The sequence below is a fragment of the Lissotriton helveticus genome, chromosome 4_1, assembly GCF_964261635.1.
Source record: "Lissotriton helveticus chromosome 4_1, aLisHel1.1, whole genome shotgun sequence".
NCBI classification, from domain to species: Eukaryota; Metazoa; Chordata; class Amphibia; order Caudata; family Salamandridae; genus Lissotriton; species Lissotriton helveticus.
The window spans coordinates 1,493,413,713-1,493,432,846 of record NC_136063.1 but is presented as its reverse complement, the minus strand read 5'-3'; the positions used below and the strand labels follow the sequence as shown (position 1 = coordinate 1,493,432,846).

Sequence of the window (19,134 nt, the reverse complement as noted above, 5' to 3'; positions counted from 1 at the left end):
ATCTGAAAACCATAAAACCAATTAAACTGCTTACCCCCTACAATATATTCGAATTAAGAATCTAAAAGCAGAATTCATGCTAACACTTTAAATACAAGTTTAAGAAACATTTTAAAAATGTAACAATTTCGATAGAAAACATTTCATTTTGCGGGCTAAACGATAAATGCAGAGCCTTGGTCGTTGTTCGCACAGAAAATATCAAGAAAAGGGGTCTCAACATCCTACGACATGTCAGCAAAGCAGTATAAATAAATAGAAGATGCACAAGGTCCTGAACTCCGTTTTTGACAAAGATTACATACATTTGATAATCCATACTATTTGGACGTTAATGTATTAAATGGAAGAATATTTATTAGCATTAGTGTATAGAAACATCTAGCCCCAGGGGGCATATTCCATGTCAAGTATGGCTGAGATCTTTTAAAAATAATAATGTGCATTATTACTTCATAACTCCCTTTTTCTATACTACAGGAATTGATGTCCAGACAAAGGCTTAGAATGAACGAAGCCTGTTTGAGACTGGTCTTTAACTGAGTTAGCGACAAGAAAGATACCAAACTTTGGCCATTTCAAGTTGTTCTTTTGCATTCTCTAAATTCCTAAAAAAACATACATTTTTCTTTTTTCAATTCAAATATATCCTTCCATATAACATGCCTTAGGGAATTACCGTCACTTCTGAAAAGGCAGTAAAATGGTTACTCGTTTATTTGATTCTAGAAACAAGCATTTGTGAAGGCAATATGTCTAGTGTTTTATAGGCATCGGTCTGTTGTGTGACTTGTCTAGGATGGATGCATTGACACAAAATTCAGAGAGGCACCCCAATGCTTGTCTGGTGGACAAATGTAATTCACAGCATCTTGCTTCGCGTGTTTTAAGCCACGTCCTTAATTACATAGGCCATGCCTCTTTTTAGGGTACCCCACCCACACCTCTTTTCGGCCTACTTAATTCACTGATAAAGTTCATGTATGTCAGGTAAGCTTCTTCGTCAGGAAAAATTAGAAGGTGTAATTCCTCTATTAGGCAGTAGGTAGCAGTCAAAGGCTTAGATGGAGTATGACTCTCTACTAAAGCCAGTGTGAGGGAGAAGAAGCGAGCCAGTGAATGTGGTGGAAAGAGAGAGAGGGCGCATACATCGCTGAAGTCCTGACTTTCCACTCGCTAAAGTTCTATGACCCCTAACAGAAAGAGGAGCTTGCTGTGGGATGTTTTTTTTTCTCTTAGTGGAGTTGGAAGCTCACGTATTTATTTTGCCTTTTTTAGAGCTGATATTTCGCTGCCGACTTCACACAGCTCCTGGTTGGGGAGCGCTGCCCATGAAGCGCGCGCGTCGGTGCGGGGAATCCTTTAAGTGTGCGGGGTCCCGGCAGATAATTAATGACCTGGTATCTGACGTCCAGGCTGAGAAGCGGGCAGCGTTCGGATTGGACGAGTGGTGAACCGCGCAGGGCTCTTCAGGATACCCAGAATGATGCACCCACTGGCAGTGTGACCCACTCATGAAAGTGTGCTGGCGGGGGGTCTTTGCGGGGATTTCCTTCACTTACAGCAGTAGCCTATGTCAAGAGAACGCCTTACCTCTCCCTTTCGCCCCCTCCCCTTGGGGCTATATGGGTGGAAAGATGACATGCGCCCAAAAAAGGAGAAAGGGTTTAAATCCCCTAGCTGCTTGATGCCTTGGAGTTAAGGGGGAGGGAGAAGAAAAAAAGTTATTCAATAAGTCCAGAAATAGCTCATTGAGTCTCGGAATTAAGCGCTTTTCGTCCAGTTTCCTCATCCACTATCCGTGCTGCGGGGTGGCGTCCTCGGGGAGCATGGTGAGCACTGGTCTGCGCTGGTGGGGGCTGTTCTGGTGTTCCTGCTCCTTGTTGCTGTCCTCTCGGGCCGGGGCTGGGTTCGGGGCAGTTGTGAACAGCAGCGGCGGCCCCAGGAGCGGCTCGACCAGGGAAGGCCAGGCCGGGGGCTTCGTGTACCGGCGCCTGAAGAGCCACGAGAAGCGGGAGATGCAGCGGGAGATCCTGTCCGTGCTGGGGCTGCCGCACAGGCCCCGGCCGCAGGGGGCGCAGCCGCCCCCCGCCAGGGGCGAGCAGAGGCAGCCGCCCAGGCTCAACTCCGCGCCGCTCTTCATGCTGGACCTCTACCACAGCCTGGAGCAGGGCGAGCCGGCGAGCTGGGCCCAGGGGGGTCCCGCGCCCCGGGGCAAGCCCCTGCTCAGCGGCAGCCACCTCAGCAGCCCTCAGGATAGCGCCTACCTCAGCGACGCCGACATGGTGATGAGCTTCGTCAACCTGGGTGAGTCCCTCAAACTTTATTCTTTTTTTTCACTGAAAACGCTCGTCTGTGTGAACCATGTTCTCTAAAGGTCTTTGTAACAGGTGTCATGGTTACCCCACTCTTTGACGCTCGTGTTATCGACCTGTCAAGGATGGGGGACTGAATGGCCTTACCGATTCCGAGCTGAGACCTTCAGGTTGTTCACAGGTCATGTGCCCTGAAGCCGATGGCGAGACGAGGCTTCTTCGCTGTCCGGCCTGATGTACCTGAGCAGGGTGACGGGCCGTGGGATGCTCTGGGTCTAAAAGAGCAGCATAAGCCATGCTGACTGTCTCTTTCTCACTGACTTGGTGGTGGAAGGGAGGGTCCATGGGTGCATGGCGTAGCAAGGGTGCCAAGGACCCGAAATCGGCAGTGGCGAAGCGAGGGTCCCTAATGCAAACAAGGCAAGTTCCCTTCTATCAATTGGGTAGTAACATACTGTTATAATGGCCTTCCTCACACCTTGCCGCCATGTGCATTTATGATGGATACACTTGGTTGGGATAAGAACTGTTCCCTTCTTATGTTTAGGGGTGCTTTGTTCGTATACATGTAGGTGCCTCGCTCCGCCTCTGCTGCTGTCGTTCCTAAATTGTGAAGGGCGCACCTGTCCGCATAAGTTCAATGACGCTGTGTGTTTGTGATGGGAGTTGTTGTGGGTCGGGACTCGGGACAACGTATTGGTGGGACTTAAGTGGCTGAAACAAAACCTCTCTATAGTAACAGTTACCCCTAAACTGCGTTGTTGCACCACAGAGGTCTTTCAGGTTTGTATTGGGAGGTTGTGGCGTGCGTTAAATCACCTCCTCGCCGCCCACTCGCATGACACTGCAAATTATATATCCAGATACAATGAATACGTAATTTGTTAAATATTGTGTGCAAACTGAAAAATACATAACGGGCATGGGACATTTCCCTCCACAGAACTTTGGCTCAAATTTGGTTACTGGTCGTCTTTTTTTTTTTTTTTTTTACAATAACTAAGCGCTAAGTAGAGCAAAGTGAATTGCACCCTCCATAAACATACTTTGAAAAGAAGGTGTCAAGGAAAATGTGTGTTTGTTTTCAACAAATCTTATCGGCCTTTTGTCATCTTACGTTCATGGTATTTCCCAGGGGCGGAATTTCCAGTTAACCATTTGCATATGGTTGCTACTGGACCCAGTTTATATGGCTACTTCTCCATACTGGGCTGTGTATGGCAGCAACAAAAACACAACGGGACGTTCTACAAGCTGAAATAAAAGATGCCCTCCCATTAAGGACTATTGGTAGAAATTTAAAAATATCCATTGCGAGCCCCGCTGTGCAGGTGCTGGTAACACAGCGTAGCCGGAAGGTGAGTGCGATAGTTCCCGTCTTTCGCAGCTCGTGTCACCTCAGAGGTGTGCGTTGAGCCTCCAGAAGTCTGCTCAACAGTGCGGATAGGCGCGCTGCGCCTGCGCAGATTAACCTCCACGCACCTGCGTCCTTGGAGACCTCTTCGGGTCTCGCTCTTTCTGTAAGTAGGTGGACGGCAGGGAAATCCCTGCTGTACACACAGCACAATGAGCAAGGGCACCCTTTAGTCTTTTCAGTGGTCAACTTGCCGGTCTCCACATCTCAGTTGGGGGTGGCTCAGTAAGTTCCCATCGTGGGTTTTTCTGAATTTCCATATAAGTAATGCGGTGCGCATGGATGTGCGTCAGGGGTGGATGTTAGGTGTCCCGGCTCTACCTTTCCAATACCTGGGCTTGGAGTATCATAACAAAACAGTAAACGGTGCTACAAGCGCACTATTTGTTATCCTTAGTTTCCACCAGACCACTTGCCCTTCAGGTCTAAGGGTGGGGCAAATGGTCATACGTATGATGTCATCAGCTGTCAGAGGGTGGGTGACGCCGCTTCCGCCACCGCTGGTATTTTTAGGCATCAACGTACTTTATTTTACTTGGAACCATAGCCCCTCTCATGTGGCAGGTGTGTCTCGAGTGGCAGGTGGATTTGTATGAACAGACTCCATCCTTTGAACGGTGGGATGTACGTACGCCTGTCGAGAGCTGGCTGAGATGGGCTGAGCATGTCTAAGACACAACATCGTCACCCCTGTCGTTCTCGGAGACGTGTACTTCCATCATTGTGCTGAAGCCCCCAACTCCCTCGTGCCCCCAACCGCCAAGGCTCCCTCGTAAACCACTGTCCTTCAGCCAAAGGAGCGCACTGTCCGGACCTGCGCGCATCACAACTTATCGGGCCTGCGTCATGTTGTTACAGAGAAAGGGAGTGGAAAAGGGGGGCGGGGAGCGAAATACAGCACACCAAGGACACAGGATAGACGGAGTGAGAGGATTGGTGGAGTAAGAGAGAGAGAAAATAGCGAGAAAAATAACGTGAGAGTCCGAGAGTGAGACAGAAAAGGGAAAAAGAAGAAAATGAAAGAAAAGCTGAAAGCAAGTGTCAATAATGAAGAGGGAGCGTTAGAGAAAGGGAATGTGAGCTACGGGAGGGTGCCCAACAGAGAGTAAGATATGGAATGAGAAGTCAGTCAGAGACAGATGGAGCAAAAAGGGAACTAGACAGAGAAACACAGAGAGAAAATACAAAGTGAAGCAATGAAAGACGGACAGCGGAGAACGAGAGAAGGAGACAACATAGAGAGAAATAGACCGAGAAAAAGACAAGACAGCATGAAAGATGGACAAAGAACAAGAAACAGGCTTGGACTGAGAAACACAAAATAAAGCAAAGAGAGTGAGAAAATGCTGAGGAGCGAATGAGTTGGTGAGTTTGAATAGAATGTGGACATAGAAACCACATTTCATCCTCGAGAGAATCCGCTCTGAGTACATACAATCCAGACATCTCTGAGAGACTGTTGTTCAGGGTTCAGATGTGACCCTACACCTGCCTGTCTCTTTCTCTGCACTTTAGTTCAGTGTGTCAGTTGTAGCTAGCAGTCAAATTATCTGTGGAGATTACAAGCCGTCGGTAACTACATTGCCATGAACTGCAAAAGGATAAGCAAAATAGCTCAGTAGGAGAATGTGCCTGCTCGAGTAATCTGCATGCATTCTGGGTGTAAAATGTAATGCAAAACTGCGATGGGGCAGTAAGATCGCCATTTGACCTGGGAATGCATACCCTGGCTCACTGTTGTGATATTAACATGGGACCAGGATGCATTTAATGCATTTTTGGTTCATCTGGCAGTACATGGTCAAGGAGGGGTTTGCGAAATTCACATAATTTGTTTTCGCTTAATTGCACAAACGTTCGGCAGAATTGAGTGAAATTACGTATAATTGATTGACACAACTCACTATAAAGGACGAGTATTTGCTAGGCCAGCAGGTCTTGCCTTCGGGACCTATTTGTTTTGCCAGTGGTTTTTAGTGATGCTGTACACTATGAATGCAAACAAATATTTTCCCAGTGGCTAAAAAGTGTGGTGTGGCCGAGCACCTAATTGATGCCAGTAAGGTGGGGGTCAGGTGAGAGGTGAGTTTAAGATGGGCGTTAGGTGGAGTGAAGCATGTACATAGTGTGGAATCTAAGTCGTGGAATTTTTTTAGGAGCTTTATTAACATAACAGTTTCATTCCATACTGCCCTGTAAACTATGCCTCTAGTCATGAGATGAAGCACATATTTGACTATACTGGGTTATGCTGTATCTCAGTCGCTATCCATCAAAAGGATCCTGGGAGTAAGCCTTTCCTGCTTGCGATCACTGCCTCTAGCGAGTCAAGTGTGCAAAGGAAGTAACTTGATTATTGAATTGATATTCTCCTTATTCTTTTAGTCACTTATCTGTAAAACATTAATGCTTAAGAAAGAAACAGATTAAATAAAAAGTGCTAGAAAAACTCTTTCACAAAGTCCCCCTGCTTTGTCTAGACTTGCACTATAAGTAAGTGTTGCTGGGTAAAAACTGTGCTGTTATGTAGACTTCAGCCAAAAAACACACTTTCAAATGATGAAATTATGTGATGAGCAAACACAGCTTGTTGAACACTCAGGGATTCTTGTCCACAAGAAATCATTTAATATTTAATGAATTTTGCAAGCTGTTGCAACATACAACAGTTCATACAGGGGACTGTAGTGTCTGCTGACCTATAGCATATACATGGTGTCTATTGAGAAGCCCAAAGGACAGGCGGCTTACCAGAACAGCACATTCCAGCTCGCTGCTATTTGGATAATTTTGCTCAAATTGACAAAGAACGGCATGCTTTAGGGAACCACTACCTACAAGTAATTGACATTTTGCCAGATGTACACTGCTTGTCTGTGACTGACAATGTTCAAAGCAGGCCTGCATCCACCCTTGCCACCAAAGGAATCAGTAAGTGTAGATTCCCAAAATGTATGCATTGAATCATCTGGATATTTTAGATTCAGTCATTTTAATCGCAGGTTTTACAACGTGGAGAGTTTGCAGAAAAAGGAAACTATTTAAAAATGAATGAGAATTTTACCTTTTCTATGGTCTTCAGGAATAGCCTTCGGGTTAACAGACGTAGGGCAGATGAGGTGATCAAAGACTCCACGCCACAGATGTTGGGAGACAGCACAACCCGTGTGAGAAGCCCATTGCTGCTAGGAGGGGTAGATAACCTGCCCCTTCCCCATTCCCCCTCTGCTACGATTGCCGCGGACATTGCAACCTCTGTTCCCCCTGCCACCTCATCCTCAGTACGAGTGGGCCTCCCCACCCTTGGCATGAGGGGGGGAGTGGGAGCTTCTTTGAGGACCGGGGAGGACTGACCCAGCAGACCAGGTACCTGAGCTCAATCATTACTGGAGGGAAGATGCAAGCTGTGGTTGTGAATCAGCCACTCATTCTTCACCTTGAAGGACCTTAGGACTGCGCCTTTCCTGGCACCTCATACTCATGATGGACCCCGCATTCCAGGGTTCTTGAGGCCCCTGCCTTTACTGAGGATAGAAACTGCCAGTTGGTCGGATACCCCCAGTGGCGTAACGAAACTTGAGGGGGCCTCCCTGCAAAGCACATGGAGGGCCCCGGCGGCCCAGCCCACCACCTACCACTTTGCCCCACCACCCAAAAATCTGGTATATTTTGATTTGAAACCTCCAACATTTATTGAAATGCTTCTATATTGTCTTGACTCAAAGTTCTAATGAGAAAGTGGGAAACCCTCTTAACATATAAGCTCCGCCATTTCTAACAATACTGTCAAGAGCAGATTATTTAACTGAGGCAGCAATCAGAACAATGCCATGGGCAGTCCTATGGTCTCGGGAACTGCAGCAGTCAGAACAATGCCAAGGAGTGATACTATTGACTCAGGAACTGCAGCAATCTGAACAATGCCAAGGAGCGATCCTACTGTCTCAGGAACTGCCTTTGGCTGAAGAACAAAGAACAACAATGAAGGGTCCGAAATAGAATTTACATTGATGGACAATAACTTGAAACTTTGAAAGACAAACCCAAACCTGCAATTCCATAGACCTGACTGACAATATACATGAGAATCACACAAGATATAACTCAGTATCTTGTGAATTCCAAGACAACTAGACTAGTCAATTATCAAAATGCCACACCCTAGCGACTGTTTAGGTCTGTGCATGATAATAACGTGAATTGAGGAAGCAATTTCAATTTCTATCATAATGTCTTTATTAGTAACCAGGACAAAACAGGCAGGCAAACGAGGCTGAGGATGAAAACTGTTTGGATGCTTTAGAACATTGATGCAAATGTTTGTCTGTTTGAATTTATAATTTCTGTAGTATAAACAATGCTAAATAAAGATTTAGACTAACAATTCCCTTTTGAAGGCTCAAATATTTGAAATTGACTGGCAAAACAGTAACAAGTACAGCAGGAAGCAGCATACAAAAATCAAACCACTTTAGTCAACAAATGCCCTTTTGGTTTGTGCAGGAAGGTGCAAATATTTGAAAGTAACTGGTAAATCAATAACAAGTACAGCAAACAGCAGCATACCTAAACCAAACCTATTTAGTAAAAAAAATTCCCTTTTTGTTCGTACATGAAGGCATACATATTTTAAAGTGCCTGGTAAAGCAATACAATTTAGCAGCATAAAGATCAAGCCCGTCCAATCAAACAATGCCCCTTTTATTTGTGCATAAAGGTGCCGGAGCCCATTTTGTCCATGCCTTCAAACCTCTCTGGATGGCATATGCCTTTAATGGTTGCTACAATCTCCCATCCAGCAATGGCAGCTTAAGAGGCAGCAATTGCGATATGGAGAAAGTAAAGGAGGCCCTGGCAAGAGGTGATCCCAAGGATATGGCTCTACAAACATGATACGTGGCAGGCCTTGGCCCTGGCATGGAACAGGAGCTGAGAATTTACTGCTCATGAAAGGAAGTGTGAGGGAAGACAGCAGCCTATCACAAAATGGTGGGCAAGTAACAGGATGGCCAGAGACAGTCCTGCAGGCAAAGGGGCACCAAAAACCCACGCACCTAAATAATTTGAAAAGATGTCTTTCAGCCCCTCGCGTTGGTTTGCATCTTGGAAAAGCAAAGGCATGTACATTTTAGTTAGAAGCATCCAAATCTGCTCATGCGGGAAATGATTTCAAACTATTTCAAACAAATAGTAGCTAGTTGTAAGCTTGCTTTTAAAATATGCGCACACATCTTTTTTCCAATACACTCCATTCCCATAAAACAGTTCTCCGTCTGAGCAAGTCTATATTGAAGTGTTATAGGATGTTCAGAGTAAAGCTGGAGATGATATTGATAATGTGATTAGTTGTTAAAGGCAAAAGTAAGATTCTGATCACCTTCCTTTCTCTTTTGCTGATGAATGCAATAGAATTTTAGAAGGGAGTAAAGCATACTATATTAAGGGGTTAGTTATGCAGAGTGATGGACACATCCTTTTTTCCACAGAGAGGTTATTTTGAAGATAAATCCCTGATATTCAAAAATGGAGATGAATATTGCACATTCAGTGAACAATTAACATCCATACTGCGAGGAGTAAGAGACTTATGTGCCTTCACATTATAAACACTGTTGTCTACAAAAATATACATTTTCGAACAACTTGTTATTTTCAACATGGTTGACAATTCCGTTTTAGCATAGCAGTGTGCTTAAAAATATCAAAGTCCATATTCAACTCCGTGAGCTTTCACTCATGGGTCAAAACGTGGGAAGTACCATATAATGTCCAGAGATAGATATATCTATACTATGGTGATCAAATGGGTGTGGCACTGGGGATGGCACACCTGTGTCCATTCACGGATTGGCTTTGCCCCTTTCTTCCCCAGTGGCCATCACCGATCTAAGCCTCAGATAACAAATCAGGGAAGCGAGAACGAACGTCCTGAGTTGGCTGGGGATTGAAACCAGGGGCGCAACAAGACCCGAACTTTAGGGGGGCTACCACTCCCAGCCAGGGCAGGCCCTAGTACTGGTCGCAAATGGTGTATATCTTTTTTGGCACCCCGTCCCCTATTTCCTCCTTCTTCATGAATCCCCTCACTACCACTCACCAACAATGCACTTAATCTCACTAAAGCACCTTTCCGACAAACATCACAATTTTTTAATAGCACTACTCGCACTCAGTTCTGTGGTCTGCATGGTGCCTGTTCTTTGTAGCAGGCACATTAACCCTTTGAGCTTTGTGGGTGGCAGGAGTGCCCATGTGAGTGCACAGTGTGCTATCCAACAGTCTGAGAGTAGGGTAAGAGACTGACTGCAGGTTGAGTGAGATGACCACATGAATTTGGGTGCAGATGTAAGCGCAGAGTAGGACAAAAGAATGCATGGTTAGTGATGGGCATGTTTGATTGAGATTGCAGATTGAGCAGTGAGGGGGACAGGTGAGTGATATCATCTGTGACATCATGCGTGTGGTCAAGGTCATTGCATGGGGGAAGCTGTGGTTACATAGTGTAATCTCAATGGTGAATTTCAGTTTTTTAAGGTTTTGCATCATAACTAGAACGTCCTTTCAACTGAAGTCTTTTAACGATTTTTGTAACTTTTTTAAATAATACATGGATGACTGCAATCTAAGTATAAAACCTGTTCCTAATGTCCCTATCACTGTATCAAAATCAGGTTGTGAAGTCTCTAGTTACCTGTAATAAGTAAATGACATAGCTGTTAAAATGTAGAAATTAAGTACAGTTGGGTTATGATGTCATAATGCCTTCTGTGAGAAATAGCAGTGAAGATGAACAACAGGGCAAGTAGCATCATCGCAGTTTAAACATTTTTGTTTCTTGAAATCTGTTTTTCTAAATCAAAAGTGATCAGCACAAATGAGAGATGTATGGGACATGTTTTTTGCTGGCTATAGTTTATTATGAGAAAGAAAGAATCTCTTTGCGATTTATTACTCATTCTAGCTACAGTATTTTTCTGATCTGATTTGCATAAAACTGATTGTAATATGTTTTTGGAACAACTTATTAACTGCTTTTTGGTGTGTTTAATTTGGCAGTATAGATTCCTCTTTTATTCTTCATGCCTGTAACCATAGTAACTCTTTCATATGAAGCAGCAAGACACTAAGTATTTAAGATGTTTGTGGGAAGGATGATGTTGTGACCATGTATTTTATGGAATAAAATGGTATCTGCCGACGACACGCAGATCTTCGTACTTGGGAATGTAATATTCCTGGAACCCAGGAACAGATTTGTAGCGCCTGTCAGCGGTATTCCAGTGGATGTGTGAGAGCAATCTTAAATGGAACACCAGCAAAAACTAATAATAATAAACTGTCCTTCAGCTCCCAGGTGGACAGTGTGGTACGAGTATGCTTTGGCCTTCTTAGATCTTTAAAATGTTTCTATTTCTGCTCCCTTCACACTGCAAGAAGATGGTAATTTATGCTCTTATAACATCACAGTTGGATTACGCCAATGCTCTGTACTGGGGTACCCTGGCGTTCCAACTCACAAGAGTCCAGTTGGTGGGAACCCTGCAGCCCGACTTCTTATAGGGCTCCTGAAAAACAATCACATTTGTCTGCACCTTAAGGAATTACACTGGTTGCAAATCCGTGAGAGAGTTCATTTCGAGGGGCTTGTGCTTGTTTTATAAGTCAGGTTCCCACTATCTGGCTAATAAACTCGCACGCTACCTCCCAAAAAGAACTCTTCATTTCTCTGATGCTCTGTTGGCTGTCGTGCCAAAAACCAAAAGAAAGAAATTAGGCAGCTCCTCTTTCTCGCCTCTTGCCGCTTCTAGCTAGAATGCCCATCCCCTTGTCCTGAGAGCCACCAAAGATGAAGTTTCCTTTAAACAGAGTCTCAAAACGTATCTGTTCAATCTCGCCTCCTAAATATTTTCTTCTGACTATTGGTGAACATATCTTAGTGCCGGGACACTTATATGAGTAGCTGTAAACTCTACAAAAACCCAATAACAATAATACTATGTCCTTTGACTTGCAATACTTTATAAAAGGATCTCAAACGAAAGCCTCCTTAGGGCTACTTTTGGTCCTACAGTCCAGCCCTGCTTCTAATGTATGTCAAGAGGTACTTTAGCCCATATAATGTTGGGCACTAATTGTTCCTTTTAGGGATTCATAAATTAACTTAGGATAACTTTTATTAGTGATTTTATGGGAATTTGTGGTGACATATTTGAACAAGGCAGCCAACAAAAGGTGGACTGAAAGCAGAATAAAGAAGCCTGGAACCTTCAGTGCCCTGCCGGCAGTGGTCTGCTGACTACTAGGACAAGATAGGTCATATTTGTTTGTGCTGGAAAGCCACCACTACACAACAAGACCTAGACTATAATAGCACATATAAAAATTCACCCTTATTTAGGATATTTCGTTTGTTGATCTTCATTAGCAAACATTACTCCCCTTCTTCAATATTGGATGGGGTAACCGAAATAACTAGGGTAGTGCTAAATTCAAACAATTGACTGATTCTCATTCATCAGTAAAAACACAGTTGAGAGACCGATCATACCACACTCAGTCTCGTGTCCAACATATATAGTGCTAAACCAAAAAAAAGTGTGTAGAAGCGAGATGGCACCTCACGGGCGCACCACCAAACGGGGACCTGACTGGTACTCGCCAGGACAGCCCTGTTGTCATCATCGGTACCATCAAGCTTAGAACAGAAAATAGTGTCCAAATACACAAAAGATTTGTGGAAAAGTGCAGTGGAAATATAGCAGAAAGGAAAACAATACAGTGTCAAAAAACGTTTAAAACACTCATAACACAACACAGACACTCCAATTTTATTCACTTTCTTGTGTTGTGTATGGAAGAAATAAAAAGAAAAAGTAGACGTGGTTGTCACCTATTTAACCACTCATACTTTTACTTGCCGACATGTTTCATTGCCTGGTAACTTGTAGGCAATTTCATCAGGGCGTCATATATATTAAAGCCACTGCAGATGGACCCACACGTCTTCACAACTGTAAACACATAAAATCCGCACCAATGTGGTTAACCAAAGCACTAAATCAATGTATGCTCCAACACACATTTGACCCTCTGATAGTTACCCTCATATGGCCATAGGTGCTCCTACCAGCCGGATGGAACACGGTTGTCATTTAAAATGCAAGAAAAATCGCAAAAAGTCGATAATTCACTTCTCCCCTTCAAATCGCTACAAAAGAGATTTGAAGGGGAGAAGTAAATTATCGACTTTTTGCGATTTTTCTTGCACGGGCGTCATTTTAAATGACGCCCGTGTTCCATCCGGCTGGTAGGAGCACCTATGGCCATATGAGGGTAACTATCAGAGGGTCAAATGTGTGTTGGAGCATACATTGATTTAGTGCTTTGGTTAACCACATTGGTGCGGATTTTATGTGTTTACAGTTGTGAAGACGTGTGGGTCCATCTGCAGTGGCTTTAATATATATGACGCCCTGATGAAATTGCCTACAAGTTACCAGGCAATGAAACATGTCGGCAAGTAAAAGTATGAGTGGTTAAATAGGTGACAACCACATCTACTTTTTCTTTTTATTTCTTCCATACACAACACAAGAAAGTGAATAAAATTGGAGTGTCTGTGTTGTGTTATGAGTGTTTTAAACGTTTTTTGACACTGTATTGTTTTCCTTTCTGCTATATTTCCACTGCACTTTTCCACAAATCTTTTGTGTATTTGGACACTATTTTCTGTTCTAAGCTTGATGGTACCGATGATGACAACAGGGCTGTCCTGGCGAGTACCAGTCAGGTCCCCGTTTGGTGGTGCGCCCGTGAGGTGCCATCTCGCTTCTACACACTTTTCTTCGGTTTAGCACTATATATGTTGGACACGAGACTGAGTGTGGTATGATCGGTCTCTCAACTGTGTTTTTACTGATGAATGAGAATCAGGCAATTGTTTGAATTTAGCACTACCCTAGTTATTTCGGTTACCCCATCCAATATTGAAGAAGGGGAGTAATGTTTGCTAATGAAGAGCAACAAACGAAATATCCTAAATAAGGGTGAATTTTTATATGTGCTATTATAGTCTAGGTCTTGTTGTGTAGTTGTTGCATATTGAGTGGAGGGCGACCTATTGACTAGCTTTTCCCTCTAAAGCTCCTCTTTTTCTGAACTGTGCTGGAAAGCCCTCAAAAACCCCAGTAAGAACCGAAGGGGGAGGTGGGTGGGGTGGCTGCCATCAATTAGCTCATAGCCTTCCTGAACTTTTTTTTGCTGAGCAACATCTATTAGATATGAAGAATTGAGAGCAAACCAGGGGTTGTCGATAAACATGTTTTGTAATTTAACTCCTACGTGTTTTATTATTTCCACCAAAAGGCAGCATTGGTGTTGCTGCCTGTTTGCTGGTAGACACCCTATTCCTGGTGTATGCCAATCACCAAGCAGTGTATGGTACTATACAATCACTAGTGTAATGCTAAAATTGTACACATTCACACATGCAATCTACACAACTAAAATTGAACACAATTATATGCTGTGCAGGGGTGATTGCCTATACCTCCCCGCATTGCTATATAGTAATATATACTGCAGCAATATGGTACCTCCTAGTAGATAATAACACCAGCACTGGTTTAAAGGAAATAGTATATATTTAAATCATTGACACTTTTTGAGTTTAAAATATGTTGCTGTTTTGCTTCTGGTTTTCACAAAGTTCTACAAACATGTCTAACATATGCCGAGATAAAAATAGCATTACAACAGCTGTACGAATCCATAAAATATTTAAAAGGCTGTAAATGCCCCCATCATCAAAATGCTTCCCACACAGACCACACTGCAGTTCGGCACTTTTCCAACCAAGCACTCCCCCACTGTCTAGAGTGATACCCATCTCCTAAAGTGCTTCAGCACCTTACTAGGGGTATAAACTACTCACAAATGCCACTACAATGCAGTACAGCCTAGTGCATACATAGACATCTTAAAGATTTCTTCATTTTACTTACATTTATTTCTGAACTATTGTCTTTAGAAACAATTTTTCTAAATGTGGCAAAGACTGGACAGAAACATAACTAACGTGCATAAATTCCTGATTTGCTAGTGTGCTTTGATTGCAAGTCAATATTTCATACTTGATTCCTACCTACACATTGATATTCCAAGGAGTATACAAATCTCATTTTGAAAGTTAACACAAACATGGCAAACTCACATGTAAAAATGTTTTCAAATAAACATGTTTCTGACATTGGTTGACTGGTGTATATACTGGGGGGAAACATGGTGAGCTATAGACGTGAAAAAGCAGTAACCGGTGTCAAATTCTTCAGTTCTATTTTCACTTCTTATTAAGTTTTCCAATTGGCCGCTGGAGTGAGCGCTTTTGCCAGAAAACCAGTGCTTTCATTACAAGTGTTTTGGTTTCTGAAGCCACTTTTGCACCAGAGCGTGGTTCCAGGCTGGCCTCACTAAATCTGCAAACCTGTGTCCTGCTAAGTGTGCAACCACCAGGACGTAAGCAGTGGCTCCAGTGCACATCATTGTGCTTATCCATAGGAATGTAGAGTTCCACTTATTTTTCCCTATAAAGTGACCAGCTGCAAATTTGCGAGAGAGACAGATGGAGTGGCCGCCGCCGAGTGGGTTCTATGTTGCACAGCAAAAACGTTGTTTGATTGGCGTAAACACTTTTTTTGTTGATTTCTATCTCTTAGGAGTGTGCAAACAAGGTGTACCTCTGTCCAAGGATACCTGTAAGGGCATATCTGTACCAGATGACCATTTAAAATAATTTAATTTTTTAGAGTGGCTAATTTGTGATAATTATATCACATTCCAAACATTTCTATGATATGAACATTGTTTTCAGGTATGCTAAGCAAAGTTCGCAGCACCTTTTCAGTTTCATATGCACAATTTCATAAACTTATAAGTATCTCTTAATAAAGGCACAATATTAACAGTATGGAAGTTTTTGGATACTCTTATTTGTTCGTCTACAGATATTTCACCAGTTCTTTGAGAGCACAGTGATATTTTTCAGAAATCTATGTGTGCCTAATTTTGATCTTAGCAGACAGGTTACTCTGAAACAACAGTGACTGATATCCCATCTGCCGAAATATAAACCCCATAGGAAATAATGGCATTTATATTTCGGCAGACAGGCTTTCCGACGAGATCTAAATCAGATCCAGAGTCACAATTTACATTTTGGACAGTTCATTTCTATCTCACTTCTTTTTCTCAAATTGTCTGTAGCCTTTAATACGGTCTTTTTGTGCACCCATACACACTATGGGCCTCATTATGATGTCAGGCGGATCACCACCGACAGGCCATCAGTCCGTTCGACATCTTAGGCTGCAGTCTGATCGCTGGATTAGGATACCAGTGATCGAAGCGCATCTGTCAGAAGGACCGACCAACACTTCTGACAGGCTCAAGGAGCCCGTGGGGCATCAGTCGTATCGTAATCCCTACAATGAAGGTGGCACCGGTGAAGGCACCACCATGGGGATTACGATGTCCCTTTCTGCCAGCCTTGTGGTCCCACAATCATGGAAAGGCTGTTGGAAAGGGACTTTGGGGGGTCCTAGCAAGGCCCCTATCCCCCGTGGGCCTCTGCTATGTGGCCCCCACAAACATCCATTCACTGTGTGCCAGGCACCACATGGTCCCTGGCACACTGTGCATGGATGTTTGAAAAATGCTCTTTACTATTGCGGCTTGTGTAGCAGCCCTTTTCCTGGGCCACTGCTCAAGCCACAATAGTAAACAGCATTTTACGACCGCCTCCACAGCGGTCGCATCATAATTGGGTGGTCGGGACCGCTGACTCCTGGTTGGACGGTCCCGTGCCTGAAGCAATGGAGGTCAGTAATAAGATTCTCAATATTTTTTTTCTGCTCGATTAACGATATATACTGGTGCAAACCCTGCATCAATGTCTCATTGCAGCCCGAAGATATCATTGAAAATGTGGAGTTATTTAAATTTTTTAACACATTTGTTCAATATGATGTTGCATCTCTTAATAAATCCCAGAACACTAACCAAGGAAATATTGCCATGAAATTCTGGAATAACAAGTATTTTTGGATTTTCCTACAGACTGTGGTCAGCACAATCAATCATATCATCATAATAGAGATCACTAGGTTGTGAATTGTGGCCGAATCACTGTTTACAGTGCACTGTTCATATGATGACAAAAATCTAACTCGGAACTCTATTGAAGACATGAAAATGATATATTTTCTAATTCTGCAAATGTATTAGTCTGATTTTTTCCAAACAATGTTAATTCACTTCAGTCTCCCTCACGCATGAAAATATCCCTGTCAAGGCTTGCCAGACGGATTTTCCTCAGTTGGTTGTTGCAATAAAGTGTAGAAATTGTGATTTTATTTTTACCCATGCTTTGACATTTGCAGGTCATTCTAGGTAATCACATGTGGTGCAATCCATACAAGGCACATCATCCTGGATTGTCTGGAGCACTACTTTTTTAATATAATCTGTGATTGGTGGATTTCCATCGGTGCCGACTGGCCAAAATACTGCTGACATCCCCTATGAAAGCTCGCATATCAAAACATTCCCTTGTCCGTGTTGTGTGGCTTCCTAATCAAAACCATTGGAAATCCATGCATGCCAGGTACCCCAACACTCATCTGTGTTTTTCTGGGTCTCCTAAGGGTGCAGTACCAGACGTGCATGCATTTTCTCTGGGTTCAGGGTGCCCATAGGCAATAAACTAGGTGCAGTAGATTTGAGAAATTTGAAAGCAACTGAAAGCAAAATGTTAGTTTAGGGTACCTGTTTTTGGTCACAAGTATCACCACTAGGCTGTACTGAAACATACTTCAATCATATAGTTTCCACTTTTAAACATGCCAATATTTCCATCTGCTTGTCTCATCTCTCTCCCCCTTCCTTTATTGGCTGGCTGGGCGATTGTGCTAAATGTAACAGTTGTCAGATTTTTTGCATTTTCTTCAGAACATGGTAATTCTGTCCAGTCTCCCTCATGGATGAGCATATCCCTGCAAAGACTAGACTTCTCAGGTCTCTGAGCACGAGGATCTCAGATTTAAATGGGTTTTCTAGGGTTTTGAATCACTCAAGCAATAGACTGTGTGCCTTGTGTGTAAGAAAACTGAAAGTTAAATGCCGGCATAGACTACTTGACCTTCGGTCATAGATATGATCTCTATGCTATATGGAAGTATGCCACAATCATAATATGTTTAACATCTGCATATCCTAACGTTACTATCACTGAGTGCCATACTTTCTTCACCGTGATTGGCTTACCAGCAGATTGTTCTGAAGGTGATAGTTGTTAGACTTTTAGCATTTTTCCCAAAACGTGGTAATTCCTCGCAGTCTGCCTCACTGAGGAACATATCCATGTAAAGGCTTGGCCCCCAACTTTGTTCCTCTAGTTCCGTGAGTGTGAGGGTACCATGTATGTATGGGTATTCTATGGTTTCGGAATGTCCACAGATGATAAACTGGGAACAGTGCATCTGGAAAATTTGGCAAGCAATTATAGATGTTTTTTGGTCCTGGTTATCACTCCTGGGAAAAGTACCACAATAATATATTTTTTATATTTCCACATCCTAAGATTTCGATTGCTAGGTGACAGACCTACCGTGCACTGATTGGCTTGCTGGGAAATGTATTTATTTATTTATTTGTTGATTTATAAAGCGCACAGCTACCCAAAAGGGTCTCCCGGGGCTGGACAGGTGGAGGCAGAGCTACACAAGCGCTAGGCAAAAGGCCGGAATAAGAGTCAAGCCAGATCACTAAAAAGAAAAGTCTTTAAGTGCTTGCGGAAAACTAACAGAGTTTGACAATTCCTAAGATCGATTGGGAGAGCATTCCAAAGCTTAGGGCCCAGGTAGGAAAAAGAACGGCCCCTCATACTGACAAGGCGAAACCTGGTAACTGAAAACAGTGAGAGGCTGGAGGATTTCAACTGTCGAGAAGGCACATAAGGTTTTACCAATCTTTGAATATAAGAGGGAGCAAGGCCACATTTGACCCAATACATGTAACATAGGACCTTAAACTCGAAGGACTTATTGACTTTGAGCCAATGAAGTTGATAGAGCAGAGGTGAAGCAGAAGTGCATTTAGGCAGATGGAAAAGAAGACTCTCAGCTGAATTCTGAATAACCTGTAACCGGTGGACTGAGGCTTTATCTGCACCCAGATACAGCACATTGCCGTAGTCCAGCCTGGATATTATCAGAGCCTGCAAAACCGTTCTCTGAGCTGCCAGGGGAATTAGCCAGATGATTTTTTAAATCCATTTAAGAACAGCAAAGCCGGAGGCCGTGACCCTGGACACTTGAGGTTTGAGGGAAAGATTTTTATCATTAATAAAAC

At 43.3% G+C, this 19,134-nt stretch overlaps 1 protein-coding gene across 1 annotated transcript in view; it reads left to right on the top strand.

Moving 5' to 3' along the window:
* The first annotated feature begins 1,111 nt into the window (after positions 1–1,111).
* Positions 1,112–19,134, top strand: part of BMP6 (bone morphogenetic protein 6) — a 519,633-nt gene continuing 501,610 nt past the window's right edge. Inside the window, exon 1 of the mRNA XM_078688085.1 lies at positions 1,112–2,307. Within this exon, the coding sequence (XP_078544211.1) occupies positions 1,830–2,307 (478 nt within the window). The 5' untranslated portion in view covers positions 1,112–1,829. The remainder of the gene's footprint in view (positions 2,308–19,134) is intronic.